Source organism: Cervus canadensis, chromosome 19, assembly GCF_019320065.1.
Source record: "Cervus canadensis isolate Bull #8, Minnesota chromosome 19, ASM1932006v1, whole genome shotgun sequence".
In the NCBI taxonomy this organism is placed as follows: Eukaryota; Metazoa; Chordata; class Mammalia; order Artiodactyla; family Cervidae; genus Cervus; species Cervus canadensis.
The window spans coordinates 7,048,805-7,065,807 of NC_057404.1; the positions used below are offsets into that span (position 1 = coordinate 7,048,805).

General features: G+C 34.9%; 1 protein-coding gene across 5 annotated transcripts in view; it reads right to left on the minus strand.

Annotated features, from left to right (window-relative positions):
- N4BP2 (NEDD4 binding protein 2) overlaps nucleotides 1–17,003 on the minus strand; it is a 68,106-nt gene that overhangs the window by 9,221 nt on the left and 41,882 nt on the right. For all 5 annotated transcript variants that reach the window (XR_006263747.1, XM_043438529.1, XM_043438531.1 and 2 more), the window contains exons 11-15: nucleotides 15,950–16,146; nucleotides 12,370–12,488; nucleotides 7,672–7,810; nucleotides 3,120–3,308; nucleotides 1,873–2,041 (exon numbers count right to left, since the gene is read on the minus strand). Coding sequence is in view for 4 of the 5 variants with exons in the window: in XM_043438529.1 (XP_043294464.1) it covers nucleotides 1,873–2,041; nucleotides 3,120–3,308; nucleotides 7,672–7,810; nucleotides 12,370–12,488; nucleotides 15,950–16,146 (813 nt within the window). In the remaining variant the exon portion in view is untranslated. The remainder of the gene's footprint in view (nucleotides 1–1,872; nucleotides 2,042–3,119; nucleotides 3,309–7,671; nucleotides 7,811–12,369; nucleotides 12,489–15,949; nucleotides 16,147–17,003) is intronic.

Sequence of the window (17,003 nt, forward strand, 5' to 3'; positions counted from 1 at the left end):
CCAAACAACTGACTTGGAATCTTCAAAAATGTCAATGACATGGGAAACAGAAATTAGACAAAGGAACTACTCTATATTACAGGAGGCTACTGACTTGGGACCATCAACTGGAACATGCGATGCATGACTGGATCCTGGATTGGGGGTAGAAAATGGCACAGCTACATAAGACCTTTCCATCCAGCTGGAAATCACTAAGTACGGCCTGTATGTTAGACAACACTTCGTTAACAATGTCAAATGCCTTAAAAGTGATAATGTATTGTGATTATGTAGGAAAATGCATTTGTCCTCAAGTGATAAACATGCTGAGGTGTTCAAAAACAAAGTACCACAATGTTTAAAACTTATTCTCAAATGGTTCAGCAGAAAGCAATTTTAGAGAGAGAAACAAATGTGGCCAAATGTTGATGACTGATCAGTCTACAATTCATTCAACTTCTCTGTGGGTTTTAAATTTTTCAATATAAAAAGCTAGGGAAAAAAGATAGTGATAAGAGTAGACATGTATGTTGATGTGCAAAATAAAAATGCCCATCAACAGAGAGATGGGCACATTATGACATGGTCACATAATACTATACAGCAGTTTTAATTTAAAAAAAAAATCCATTAAGATGAGAAAGATGAGTAGATCTTGAAAACGGGATTGGGTGAAAATAAGGAACTTGGCTGATGATGCAGTATGACACCATATATGTTCATTTTTTAAAACTCACAAAAGGAATACTATAAATAGACTGATGATGAATGCAAACTGAAGGGTGTTGATTTCCACCAAGAAGATAAGATAACAAAAAATAAAATAAAGAAGCACACACAGGAAAATGCTACCACTTGTTACCTTACACTCAGGGGCACAGAGGTGTTCTTATTTTACTCTGCAACCTTTCAACATGGTTTGCATGATAAAAAGATGAATTCTCAACCTTTTATATCAATTATATTTAATCAAGTATTTAACTAATAACACAACTGATATGTGTTGAACTGATAAACTTATATAACGTATAGTATACAACTTTCTAAAATACATATAAACTAATTAACCAGAATACAGCTATCAATGACAGAGCAGTATGATGGAACCACAAGAGATAACTGAGGCATGGATTTTATGTCTCCACAATAAAATGGAAGATAAAAAGATATCTTAGCAGTGGTAAAAGGAGATGATTCCCTAGTATTAGATGATTCCCTAGCATTAGTCTGGGTACTACAGAGATTGACTTTTCCTAAGTGCTACCATCTGGTGATGAAAAGGAAACAAGATAATAAACGAACAAGATGCTTTAATACATATAAACTACATGACACAATTTTAAGAGGCAGGCAATAGCTTTCCTATTGACCTGCAAAGACTAAATACAAGCAGAAAGGGAGAAGGGCACACCATTATAATGCAAACACTCAGAAATCCTGAATTTATGATAATTCTATAAAAATCCTATCACCTTATTTCCTTCTGTATTTTATTAAATATCTGTTAAGCAACTGACATCTAATAAGTATCTAATAGCTCTAGTAAATGTCTACAAACAAAGATGTGTAATATCCCTGAAACGTCCAGAGAATTCTCAGATTACATCATGCCCTCCCTTTGAGGCCCAAAAGTTGGTTTGATATATATACATGCCCAGTATAACAAAGGAATACAAACATGACTGAAGCAGGAAAATAAAAATGTTAATGGCCAAGGCAGTGAGAATTCTTTCCCAAGGTTTTCTTGAAGAATGAGTCTAATACAAACATCTATCAGTGTGGCACACATATCCTTAGCCTACACATTCAGACTCCCTTGAATTTGCAAGTTACATCAATATAAACAAAGATATACTTTCTATTGAAAACGTGTCATGACTACAGTCCTACCTTCAGTTTTCTGCTGTAAAACTGTCGTCAAATGTTCTATAGCCTCATCCACATGCAGCCCATGGAGGTCTAGAACATTCTGTGGCAGTAGGGAGGCATTGACTTTCTCAAATATCTCCACGGCAGCAAGGTGATTAGCTTCTTTCATCTTCTGTTCATGGAGACTACCCTTTAAATATAAACATATCACCAGTGATCACTTTTCATATCTGCTACTTAGCAGGCAATGAGAAAACAAATAGTGCCCCTAGTAAAAAGAAGAACAAAAAAATGGAAAAATTAATCTAAAATTTTTAATGCAATGGGCTAATATGCAAAAATGCACCAAAAATTTAGGTGGATTTCAGTGAACTAATAACATAGCTCTTAAACTACTGGATCATCATTTCTAACACATTCTCTGACCCAAAAATCATAGAAGAGGGAGACAAATAAATAACATCCATCTCAAGAAGGAATCCAGTGGTTTACCTTTTGATAATCCTGAGTCTCAACCCTCTTAACAACTTAGAGTTACCCCTGAAACCATCCCTTAAGGTCTGCTATTGTTGTTCACTAGGTAATACCAGTTTGATACTTTTTCTGCTCAGTCATAAAAAAGTAAGCTACGTGGAACCACAAGAAAACAAAAAGTCAATCAATCAGATTTCTTTTAACTATATGCCAAATGGAGTCACAACTGAAGTGACAGAGCACATGCATGCCAAATGAGCCTCGGTAGAAAGTCTATTTCCCTAAAAGATATCAATGCAACTTTCTTTTTCTGACTAGGAAAAGTGATACCTAACTAAAAATTCAAGCGTGATAGAAAGCACAAGTCCTCTGTAATCCCACCTGGGAAGGTCATTACTAACATCCCGCTGCATTTCCTCCATAAAACGTGTAACTGTTCAGAAGCAGTACTCAGTGAGAGATCCCAGCCTAAAAGAGATTGGGACTGGGGGTACTCTTCCTACCCCCTTCTGATGTCTATGTCAGAAGCTTTCTCTATCTCCTTTATACTTTAATAAAACTTTATTGCACACACACACACACACACAAAGAGAAAAAAAAAAAAAAAAGAGATCGGGACTGCTGGGATTCTCAGGCCACACAGTCCTTACGGAGTAGGCCACTTTACACCATTTACAGAATATCATCTACATTCCCTAGAATAACTTCATCCAGTCACATATGAGCATTATCTCCTTCAGATTATTCAGACATCATAAATGACAAAGAAAAAAAGAACTGGCTTTCCTCTTTACCTGCTGGGCATAAAATGTGGCCACGTTCTTCTTCCCCATCCGATACGCTTCTTTGGCCTTGCTGTAGCATTCCATCCGCTTCTGCTGGTGCAGGAAAGCCTCTGCCCTGTAGTCATCATACTCTGGGTACTCAAAGTCCTGGAAAGATGGTTCACTTGGTATATCTTCAGTCTCTTTCAATTTCTTTGCCTATAAGGTGTTACACAATAAGTACAACCCAAAGAAAAGGAGGACACACAAACTTTACCTTCAGAGTCTGTACGTGAAAACTGGGTTCTACTAATTTTTATCTTTCTTCTTAAAAAAACAGACAGTATTTCCCTACTGTCTTCCTAGTAACTCATGCACTTGTCAACCATCATTAACTTTTTCATACCATAAGGGTACTCCATTTTTAACCACTCTTATCTAAGGAGATGTTAAAAAGTTCTCTAAAACTGTGGAAATAAAAAAATCAAACCAAAAGAGAGAATATAAAATATTCAAAGAAAAACACTCATTTATCTAATGCAATATTTTCCAAATTTTAGTTTGCAAACCCATTCATAGGGTCAGTCCAATCACTGAAGGAAGTAATGGCATATTGCAATTTATATTTTTAAAAAACCAATCAATAAAATAATTGAATAATATTCTTTTGAAAACTGAAGAGCATATGGAATGACCATGCCTGATAGTAGTTAAAAATCATAAGGAGGTTTATAGGGCAGTTTTCAATCAATTCAACCAACTAGCCACTATGGTAGTGTTGACTTTTTGAGCTTTCTGAAATATGATCAAGTAGCTGTTACCCATATGGAAACTTAAAGAAACTAAATAACTCTAATTTAAAACATGAGATCATGAAAATAATTATGCAAATTAGCTTCAACACTAAACCAAATAGAAAAGAATAACATAAATGTATCATCACATTCCTAACTCATTACTAGAGTCAAAAATCTATAAATATATTTTTATTTTTGCAACCAATACCCACAACTCTCCCTTACTTAAGAATATTCATAGGCCCTACATCCTTATGTCATGCTCACTAATAATCATACTACTGTTTAACTATTTCATATTAATGTTTAAATAGTCTATGAGTATATAGCTTGCATTCTGGATAAAACCAAAGATTTTGCAGAGAGGGGATTAAAAAAAAGAAAACACTTTTTATGACCTTTGAAAAGCCATAGTGCCTAATATTACAAACATAAATATTTCATAGCCCTAAAGTCTCTATTGGTATTCATACTAAAAAATGCAAATCACATTCGGTTCTCTGGGAAGAGACCCTTAATTTCTTATTTTTAAAAAAGAAAAAAAACAGGGAATTCCCAGGCCATCCAATAGTTAGGATTCTGTGGCTTCACTTACTAGGCCTGGGTTTGATCCCTGTTCATGGAACTAACATCCCACAAGCCACGTGGCAAGGCCCAAAAAAAGAAAGGAAAAAAAAAAAAAAGTATATAATGAGAGCTACTCTCATTTTAAAATAAAACCAAAATCTATTTTTATGTCCCTTTCACAGTGATATGGTTTACTGTAACTTCATTAACTAGGGCCAAGTGAAACACATGCTTCCTAAGAATTCACATAATTAGTATCACTTATTCTCTTGAGAAAGCATGATGTACTATAATATTAAAACCATTTCCAAAGGTAACAAACCTGCAAATTTCATTAACTAAAGGGAAAAGGTACTAGTATTAACAAAACACAGTTTTAAATAAATGTTAGTTTCTTGAACAAAACAGGAAAACCAAAATGTTACCGGTATCATGATACTCTCTTTTAGTATCTCTGGTCCTTTAGTGTTGTGACATCTGCCTACATTTTTTTGAGAAAGGCTAAGTATAACTTATCCCCGGTATAACTTATTCAAATTTATGTTTTGGCCAATGTGTATACAACTCACAAACTCTCCTTTCTTGATTCCAACATCTTCTAACCATCTCCCACTTTCAGCAAACACACTTCCCAGTCGCTTCCTCTACCGCCATAACGACCAAGAGTGCCTGGCTCTATTATCAGGAGAAAAAGTAATCTTTGTTCCCCGTCTGGCACTGAAGGTCTCACCATCATCTTGTATTCTTTGAGTCCTGTAACATACTACACCTACCCATGATGAGCACAGGCATCTGTGTTCCTGTTCTGTGTACACACTAACAGATAACACACCACACCTATCCGGGATGAACACAGGCAACAGCTGTACCAGATACTTCCTGCTCGTGTACACACTGACAGATCACATGAACACCAAAATTACCCAAGTCCCATCAGCTAAATTCTGGTGAAACAGTCAAAGAAAAAAAGGAGCACACAAGTTTATCCATGAGTGGTCTTATTAACAAGGAAAGCAGGATGACTGAGGACTGTTTAAAAAAAAGTCTAAAACTAATAAAAGATTAATATACAAAATCAATTGTATTTCTATTTGCAGTGGACAATCCAAAAATAAAATTAAGAAAACAATTTCATTTACAATGGCATCAAAAAAATAAAATACCTAGAAATAAATTTAACAGAAGTCATGTATAACTTATATTCAAAACTACAATACACTGTTGAATGAACTTAAGAGGAACTAAATAAATTGAAAGGTACTTCCACATTCACAAATTGGAAGACAGTATTGATAAGATGGAAATACACCTCAAATTGATCTGCAGACTCAATACAGTCCCCATGAAAATTCCAACTGGCTTCTTTGCAGAAACTGACAAGCTGATCCTAAAAATCACACAGAATTGCAAGGGGACCAGAATAGCCAAAATAATCTTGGGGGTAAAAAAAGAACATAGTTGAAAACTCACACTTCTCAAATTCAAAACTTACTACAAAGTTACAGCAGTCAAGACTATGGTACGGGCATAATGACAGACACACAGAACAATGGAATAAAATTGAGCATCTAGTAAAAAAATTTACAGTCAATTCATTTCCAACTAGGGTGCTAAGAAAATTCAATGTGGGAAAAATAATCTTTGCAACAAGTGGTATTGTGATAACTGAATATCCATATGCAAAAGAATAAACCTAAACCCCTATCTCACCATATACAAAGATCTAAATGTAAGCACTAAAACTATAAAACTCTTGAAAGAACAGAAAACTTGGGTATAAGTTTGGTGCCCTTGGATTAGGCAATAGTTTCTTAGGTATGACACCAAAAGTACAACCAACAAAAGAAGTGAATTGCACATGATCAATTTTTAAACTTCTGTGCTTCAAAGGACATCACAAAAAAGTGAAAAGACAACCCATGGAAAGGGGAAAAGTCTGCAAGTCATATGTCTGAAAAGGGACTTGCATGTAGACTATATAAAAACTCATACGACTAAAGAAATTTTCTTTAATTGTAATGGGCTTTGGATATTAATAGACATTTCTTCAAAAAAGATGTAATACAAATGGCCAATAAGTACATCAAAAGATGCTCAACATCACCAGCCATCAGGGGAATGCCAATCAAAATCACAATGAGATACCACTTCTGTATTAACTATGTCTTTTATTTCTTATATTCTGATGCTTTGACATGAGGCCTTGCTAATCCCTAGAGACAAAGCCCCCACCTTGGGGTTAGCTAATTCCTAGAGACTGGAAACAATTCACTTGCTGGCACACTTTATACATGCAAACCATCCAATCCAGAACCCACACCCACAACCACTTCCTTTACAGGCTCTCTCTCTCTGGCCACCACTCACACACCCTGATCACCGAAGCCAGGTTCCAGAAACTAGGCACAGTTCCTATGCCCCAGAGCCTGCTGAAATTACTCAAACTAGCCAATACTGAACATACTTATTACCCTGCTTTGCCAAGTCTTTCCCATAGAAACCACAAAAAAAGGCTCTTGTGCACATTTCCCCCTTCTCTCTCTGTCTCCTTGGCCCTGGTGCTTCCTCATGGGGCTCTGGGTGGTAGGCCATACCCCCTGCTTCTGTAACTATAATAACCTTCTTCCTTCATGTCATTTCCATGCCTGCTGTCTTACCATACCTGACTAAAACAAATCCCAGGTATCATCAAACAACTTCACATCTACTGAGATGGCTTTAATCAAAAAGACAAGATGATAACAAAGTGTCACAGAGGATGCAGAGAAATTCTAACCCTCATACACTGCTGACGGAAACGTAAAAGAATGCAACCATTTGGGGAAAACGTTTGGCAGTTCCTCAAATGGCTAAACGTTTCTGGGCTTCCCAAGTGGTTCTGCCTGCAATCTGGGAGACCCAGGTCTGACATAGTTATACTCTAAGACCCATCATATTGCATTCCATAGTTACTCAATTAAACCTCATACGTTTCATGTGTAGTCTACACAAGAAAAGTTAAAGAAATTCAAATGATTGTCATGCACAAAGACACTGAAGAAAAAAATATAATCGGCTATAAATTCATTATTTTGAGAAAATATTATTAACCAAATATGCTATCATTGGTTAAATTTCCAGTCTACAAAAAATGGTGAGAAATAAACATTAACAAATCAATTATATTTCATACATAACTATTATTTACCATTATTGTAAAAAACTAAGAAGCTCTATACCTTTTTCTCCTTGGACTTCTGTGCAGCATGAGAAGTGATATTCTCATTTTGGTGAACAAATTCTTGTGCTACCACTGTTTTTACAGGGTCTCCTTCAAGAACACAATTTAGAAACTGCACTGTGTGTTCTAATGAATAGCTGCAGAGAGTTGAAGTACAAATATGAGGTCAATGAGTGAAAATAAAAGTTATGTGGAAACATTAACAAAGGCAATCTTTAAAACATCTTCGAATACGAAAAACTGGCTCACTTCTTAGTTTTAAACATCAAAATTAAATGCTCATTGTGCATCTCAAGACTCAAGAATGAACAGAAAGTATAAAGTTAGAGGCTCTCAAAAATTAATTTTTTAAATGAATACCCAAAAGTAACATAGTAATAATTAATTTATTTTCTTATCTTTTATTCCAGATAGATTTTCCACAACTCTTTCTTTCATCTTATCACCCATACTTAGTCCCCTTGTTGAATTCACACGTTTCAGTTTCCTTCGTACATCAAAAACAGACAATAGATCTTTACGCTGACATTGTATTCTGTCAAATTTCACATTTTACTTAAACCATGGGGTTCCAGTCAAAGAAATTCTAAGCAGAGATATAGAAAGGAAAAAGTAAAAAACTATCCTACCTCCCACCACTACATTATTTAGGCATATTTTCATGGTGATACCATATTATGTGGAACATGAAATTCTACAAAAATTGACAAAAGCCTGAAACACTCATCTTCCCACAGCCAAAGAAACTCATTCCAGAGCAAATTATAAATGATTTTATACTTATTTATTTTTATGGCTCTGATCTCTTCCAAAGGCTAGATAGTGAAAAGCTGACCACAAAGGACTGTTTTTGAAATGCAATACTTATGCAAAATACTGTGATATTTTGCTATTCTTCAATTTATTAAAGCAACCCCTTGAAGGGGAATCATTTGGGACTACCAATTCCACTTGAGCACTCCCATCTTACTGCCTAACATACACTCAACAAACAGGAGTTTCTTGGGGGCTAGAAACTACCAGAAATTGTCCACATCCTAACTAGTCTTTAAAATCAGTTTGCCCACTTCTAGGGCTGGAAGTCAGCCTCCACCACAGGTGTTGTTAGCAGTATATGGCTCTGGAAGATTATACTGCAGGCATATAATGCAGTAATTGACTGAACCTACCCGTCTTATCAGGGTGAAGCAGACACTACTGCTGAGCCAAGTATCCAGCTGTTGGCAGACAAATGGAGGATCACTGAATATCATAATACCTACCCTTGGGACCTGACTGATCAATCATTCTGAGCACTGAAATGAAGTACTCAGTCCTCTAACTTCACCTGGGACCTGCAACCAAGGGTAGTTTCACATCAGACCTTCTTGCCCTAGGTTCCCATAGAAGACAGTTGCCATATGCCAGCACCAGTCCTCCTAACCCCCAATGCCTGGGGTATTTTAAAACATAACTCTAAGAAAACAGCTGCTCAGGTAACAGAAATAAATAGAAAATTTGTGGACTGAAATAATACCATGAAAAACTTGATTCAAGTGACATATTTAGAACTCTGCATACTCAGCAAAGAATATTATTTTTCAAAAGCACCTTCATGAAATATTTATAATAACTGATCATGTATTAAACCACAAAGAAAATTTCAAATTCCTAAAAGCAGGACTCTTTCAGGCTGCATTCTTATACCCCAACACAATAGAACAAAATAAACAGTAACCACCACCACCACTACCATCACCACCAAACTATCGATCCATTTAGAAAATTTCAAACTCTTGGGTGAATGAGAAAATCAAACTGAATTAGATTATTACAGAAAAAAATGAAAGCACTACATATCAAAGTCAAAATATTACATATACATATCAAAAACATAACAGAGAGAAAAATTCATACCCTTAAATATGTTATTAAATACTAAAAGGAAACAAACTAACCAAAGAACTGAAAGTATGTCAACAAATTTAAAGAGAAAGGAACCAACAAAGATAGAAAGCAATTACTAAAAATAAAAGCAAAAATAAATGGTTAGAGAATATGAAACAGACTTTGATCAATAAACCAAGAGCTTGCTCTTTAAAAGGGCCATTCTGACAAATAGCAAAAACAAAGAAAACAGAAAAAAAATACATTAGGAAAGGAAAAAAGGATGTGATCAAATACAAAACAATAGTTTTAATTATCACAGAATATTATATACAACTTAACAACAATAAACCTGAAAATCAAGGTAAAACTAATGGTTTTCGAGAAGACAAACCACCAGAAAACACTCACAGGAAAAAAAAAAAAAGGCAAATATTTGAATAAAGCAATGCCCTTAAAAGGTAGTGAAAAGTTCTAAAAGACTTCCCTAAAAAGGCACAACCCCAGAACCTTCAAGGTACTAATTTATTTAAATTTTCCAGAGCAAGTTGCTCAGTCGTGTCTGACTCTTTGTGACCCCATGAACTGTATCCCTCTAGACTCCTCTGTCCGTGGTATTTTCCAGGAAGGAATACTGAAGTGGGTTGCCATTTCCTTCTCCAGGGGATCCTCTTGACCCAGGGACTAAACCTGCGTCTCACGCATTGCAGGCAGATTCTTTACCACTGAGCCACCAGGAAAACCCTTTTATTAAGCCAAATACCAAATAAAACCCTAAAACCAAATCTGACAAAGATAACAAAGAAACAGAAAATTACAGACTAATCTCACTTAACAACTGTTGCAAAAAGCCTGAAATCAATTCTGATACTGCATTAAAGGAAAAAAACAAAAATATGAGAGAATTTTTATTCTAGAAATTACTTGTGATTGACATGAAATATACTAATAAACTAAAGAAAAAAATCTGTATTAGATTCTCCAAAGAGCCTAAAAAGGCATTTATTTAAAACAACTCTTGCTAAAATAGAAATTTAAGGAATACATGAAGATCAAAACTATGTATTACTCAAACCAGAAGCATCCCTAACATAGCAAACATCAAAACACATTATTACAATATTGAAAATAAAATTTAGGACCAAATGGCTCAATGGAATCAAAGAGTCAATAAAAGAAAATGTATATTTGAGAATGTAGGAAATATTAGTGATTATATTTTATATCAGGGTGTAAAGATGACCTATCTACCCAGTTTGTCATTCACAAAAAAATTAAGTTAAATCTCTACTTCATACTAAACACACAAAAAAGGTAAATGTTTTAAATTTCACTATTAAAAATACTAAACGATGGTCCAAGATTCTGTGTGCTACAACGAAGACCTGGTGCAGTCAAAAATATAAATAAATAAAAATAAATGAAGGGCTTCCCTGGTGGCTCAGTGGTAAAGAATCCACCTACCAGTGCCGGAGACTCGGGTTCGACCCCTGGCCTGGGAGGAGCCCACATGCCTCAGAGCAACTAAGCCCATGTGCCACACTATTGAACCTGTGCTCTAGAGCCCAAGAGCCACAACTACTGAAGCCTGTGCCCTGCAACGAGAGAAGCCGCCGCAGTGAGAAGCCTGCATGCCAAGACTAGAGAGCAGCCCCAGTTCGCCACAACTAGAGAAAAGCTTGAGCAGCAGCAAAGACACAGGACAGCCAAAAATAAATAAATAAACAAAATTATATATAAAAAAGTTTCCTTTAAAAAAAAAAAGCAAATTTAAAAATAAATACTGGAATAAATAAATTCCATAATGTTGGGGTAGGACAGATTTTCTCAACAAGAGTTAAAACTCTGAACCAATAAGGGAAACAATTTTCTGATAAAACATGAATTAAAATACGCATATGACCAATGAGATTTTATCAAGAAAATTTATTATAATCTATATTAACAAAGATAACTACACATAATATATAAAGAATTCTCATACATGTAAAAAGAAATACAAAGAGCCAAAAGACGACAGGCAAAAAGTAAGCAATTTAATAGAAAAAGAGATCAATGGGAAAAAAGCTCAACCTCACTAGTAATAAAAATTTAAGCAACAATGAAATATTTTTCCCACCAGACTGGCAAAAAAATTAAAGATTCTTAATGTTCAGGGCAAGTTACATAATCAGTGCATAGAAGTAATATGGAAAGCCCTTATAAAAGGAAATCTGGCATTAGCTATAAACATTTTTAGTGTACCTACTCTGAACCAGCAATTTCACTTTTAGAAACTAGCTTACGATAACATTCGCCCATGCACACAAAATGTATGTTTAATGTTGCTCAGTGCAACATGGCTTCCAACTTTTCTTATAGTCAAAAAGCCTATAAACAGAGTATGTTTAATCAAACTATAGAACTTTAAGAAATCACTTTCAGAGTACTCTGGAATACTCTGTAGACATTAAAAAGAAAAGAGTATTTATTCTGTCACAAAGTATGGACAGAAAAAATAAATAACAACAAAACTACAAAATAGTACATAAAACATAAATATATAAATATGTATTTATAAACATAATATATAAAACTATATATATAGTCACCAAAACAAATAGGTACACATGTGTACGCATACTTAGTATATGAACATGAGAAAAAATTGAGGAGGAATATGAACAAATTGACAAAAACTCACTTTCTACATTATTGCATTTAAATGGTTTATAATACACCTATATTATTTTTGTTATCAGAAAAATAAAAATAAGAAATTAAAATGTATGACATACACTTTCAATCACATCACAACAGAAACTGCAGACAATCCTTCCAGTACACTCACTTGTGGTCCTTGAAAATGTCCACCAGGAAATTTTGGTTAATGGCTGGAAATATCTTAAAGAGTTGCTTCTCCTTTAGCTTGGTGGCACAATCTTTCTCAAACATAAGCGTCTCCCTTTTCTAAAACAAACAAAAAAGACAAAACTCATTCTTACGATGTAATTTACAATACTAGTTATGCTGATCCAAAAGCATGGTTATTTCATTGCAAAAACACTAATAATTTAAAAGCAACCACAGACTTTCTTCATTGATTAAAGGCTGAAATTAGTAATATAAGTATTCTTGCACTGTTCATTTATATCCCACTTTTCACTAAGTATTTGAAGCTGCTTATTAACACACACACATAGTCACACATATACATATACATGTGTGTGCGTTTGTATATATACACTCTCACACGTGACACGCCTAACACATGTGCCTTGTTGCTCAGTCGTGTCTGACTCTGCGACCCCATGGACTGCAGTCCGCCAGGATCCTCTGTCCAGGGGGTTCTCCAGGAAAGAACACTGGAGTGGCTTGCCACGCCCTCCTCCAGAGGATCTTCCCAACCCAGGGCCTGAACACAGGTCCCCGCATCGCAGGTGGATTTTTACCGTCTGAGCCACCAGGGGGGCCCACATTCAATCATGTATTACACATATTAAAAGGATGACGGACATACATATAAACAGGATATAAATAAACGAACAAATCAAAGAGTAGAGAAAATAAAGCTAAGAGTATAGGATAAAGCTAGCAAGAAAATTAGTATAAATAAATGCATGCTACAAAATCCTGTACAATTGCTAAACGTGGGTCACAAATTCAGTTCTGAGCTTCTCAATGGCCAAAGCAAAGGAGGAAGCAAAGATTCTCAGTGTCCATGAAATAAAAACAAACCGGCTGCTCAGGAGAAGAACAGCTTTCTCTGGTACTGAGACCTGAGAGAAATTTCTCGCATGGGTCCTCATAAAAGGGACACTGTCATGCTGTGAACAACGGCCTTAGAAACACATTCTCCTCAATGGGCAGAAACTACAATGTACAAATGAGCTGCAAATTCAGGTTGACAGAAAAATCCACATTAAAAATTTTTTTTCACAAACATATTTATTCCAAAGAATTATATGAGAATCGCTAATTGTTATTTTTTCAAAGTCATATTTGGATTGTTTAAATTGTCAAACCAAACAGGCTTTTCTAGTATGTGCTAATTTAATTCTAATTAAGGATTATAGTAATCATCTGTAAAGGGATTTCTAACTCTAAGACAATTTGTTGACATTGTGATTTAACAATGTAATATTCTAGTTTATTCCAAAAGTCCTAGTATCTAAAAAATAACTTCCTATAAAATTTCAAGGGTCCTAAAAATTTAAAAATTACAATAATTTAGGATAATCCTAGAATAGCTATTGGTTTTGAAACCTAGCCATATTTAGGCCATTTATAATACCAAACAACAACAAAAAAAGAATCACAATAGGCAACAACCTGACCAGTCAAAAACACTGGTGAAGCCGAATATATCACATACCACAAGAGTGATGAAAATAAGCCACCTTAAGAATTTTAAATATTTCACATCTTATTTTAAGATATACATTATAAGCTGACCTTACTAAAAAATTCAGTGATTTTTTTTTTTTAAACCTCAGTGATCAGATTTACTAGCATCTGCCAGGTCATAGAGTATCTCTAAACTACAAATTCTAAGGTCTTATCAATTAACTGAAAACAGCAAGGAGATCAAATCAGTCAATCCTAAAGGAAATCAACCCTGAATACTCATTGGAAGGACTGATGCTAAAGCTGAAGCTCCAAGACTTTGGCCACCTGATGCAAAGAGTCAACTCACTGGAAAAGACCCTGATGCTGGGAAAGATGGAGGGCAGAAGGAGAAGGGGGAGACAGAGGATGAGATGGTTGGATGGCATCAGCAACTCAATGGACAAGAGTTTGAGCAAATTCCAGACATAGTGAAGGACAGGGAAGCTCGATGTGCTGCAGTTCATGAAGTCGCAGAGTCAGACATGACTTAGCGTCTGAATAACAATCATCTTACAATTAATTATCCTCTGTATGCATTATGCCTAGTGTTTATTTTATATTCTTTGCTTTAAAAGAATTTAAAGTGTATTTCTCCTTTGGAAAATTCTGAGAAATTACTGAGAAATTTTTCCAGAAATTCTCTTACTGAGGCTCTACTTAAGCAGGAATATCTTTAGGATCAAAAGAGTATAGCTTCTATTATCAAATTCACAGAAAGACAAGAAAAATCACTGACAGAAAAAAAAAATTAAGTTGGAAAGTCAAAGCAACTTATTTGTTCATCATTATGTGAAGTGAAGTGAAAGTTGCTCAGTCATGTCTGACTCTTTGAGACGCCATGGACTATACAGTCCATGGAATTCTCTAGGCCAGAATACTGGAATGGGTAGCCTTTCCCTTCTCCAGGGGATCTTCCCAACCCAGGTATACTAAGAGATAAAAAGGCAGGTTAGAATCATAAAGAAATGTTTCAGCAGAAAACAGCATTTCAACAAAAAGTGTCTCATCATTTGAGCATAAGTTCTAGGCTTTCCTTATTTTTTAAGAAAATCTATTTCTCCAATTAATTACATATGTAAATTGAAGAGGATATCTGAAACAACACTAAATTATAAGATCCTACTGAAGAGACTGTTCCTTGGATTCTATAAACATGTAAAGATGGTAACAGTAGCATATTTCCAACTTAATTAACAAGACAAGTGGGGAAAATAAACATGAAAGTGGAAGAATCCCATCATTCTTTCTATGCCCCCATTCTATCAAATATATTTCAACCAATATAAAGGTGTTCCTTTGAGCAGTCAAATGACGAGGAAAAGAGGGTAAAATGTTACAAGATCACCAACTAAGAATTTTTTTTTTCCTTGAGAACTGAACTAATAATCTCTAAGGTCTTTTCCCTTTTGATCTTGAAATTCTCTAATACTAATTTTCAGAATTCCAAAAAAAGTTAAGAAAAAGAAATGCAAAAGAAACCAAATTCTCTTATGACTTCATATAGCTAGATAGGTTGAAAAAGAACAAAAATTAAATTCAGAGCAAAGTGAAGTATCTGTTTGAACTTGTCTTATTGAAAAGTTAGATAGGAAAAGAAGAGTATTTAAGATTTGAAAGTTTCTAAAATTTTTCTCTAAAAAATTTTTGCTTCAAATATGAACTCTTCAATAGCAAAACAGTCATTTCTTATTAGTAACTTATGAATTAAATTATCTTCAAATCAAATATTTCTTTTGTTTTTCTAGAATGAAAAAATTACAGAAGTAAAATTATAGACAAGAAATACACATCTGCAAAATTAAATCCAAAACAACAAAGTTAACATAACTGGCTTACTGTTATAGAATATCAACTAATTTTCCAGAAGTAAAAACCTCCAACTTCAAACTACATTTAAAACATTTTTCAATTTTAACACTAACTTCAATCAGGTTAAAACAGATTCCAGACTACAAAAAGTAGATTCAAATGAAAATCACAAACTAAACATATAATCAAACTAGAGTAAGAAACAAAGGCTTAATATTTATACGAACTCATACCATATCATGCTTTTCCTGTAAGGCAATTTCTTCTGACATTATTTCTCTGAGTGATACTTTTTTAGTTTGAGTGTTCCAATGATCCAATAAAGGTAGCATTTCAGGTGCTGCTAAAGTCTTCAGTAATTTTTTGCCTGTTCTCTGAGATGATTTTTGTTCTGAATTATCAAGACCAACATGCCCAACCAGGGAAGGATCTACAAAAGCAGTGTCAGTAGCGTCAGACCGTGAATAATAAATGTACAAATTAACAATTATTCTGATGTAACACAATTCATTCTGTTATATTTACCTCAGGCCCAGAAAACATGACTTTTTACTCTTTGCTTATAATACAGTTTGCAAATTTCAAAAAATATCTTTATATATATGAAAATATATCTTTACAAGTATGAAATATGTATAAATGTAGGAACACTTCAAATGAGCAACAATCTGCTGCTGCTGCTAAGTCACTTCAGTCGTGTCCAACTCTATGTGACCCCATAGAAGGCAGCCCACCAGGCTCCCCCGTCCCTGGGATTCTCCAGGCAAGAACACTGGGTGGGTTGCCATTTCCTTCTCCAACAATCTGAGTATCATTGTAAATCAACTCAATGCTTCCCACTCTTTTTCATATCCCTTCAACAGAGAAAACAATAACACACATATGCACTGATAAACAGGGAGCTGCAGCCAGCCAGGAGCAACCAGTGAGAGCAGCTGCCTGGCCACTCCAAGAACTGAAAGGACAAATATCTTTGCAGATCTGTAACCCACTGGAGGCACACAATAAATACTGAACATTGATATTCAAGATAAAGAAGGAGCTGAACATTCTACGAAGTTCATAACAGTAAGACAACGTATATTTCAGCTTTTCTAAAAGCAACACATTCTGATATACACTTTTGCTCTCCTGGAAAGTTGAAGAAATAGCTAATACTGTCATCTGAATAACTGATACTATTTGGGAACCTCCAGCTCTCAAACAACTTTGGTTCTTAAAGCTACAATACAGGTCTGGATTAAAGTTAAGAATCTTTAACAATCTTCAGTCTGGAGTCCTAGTATG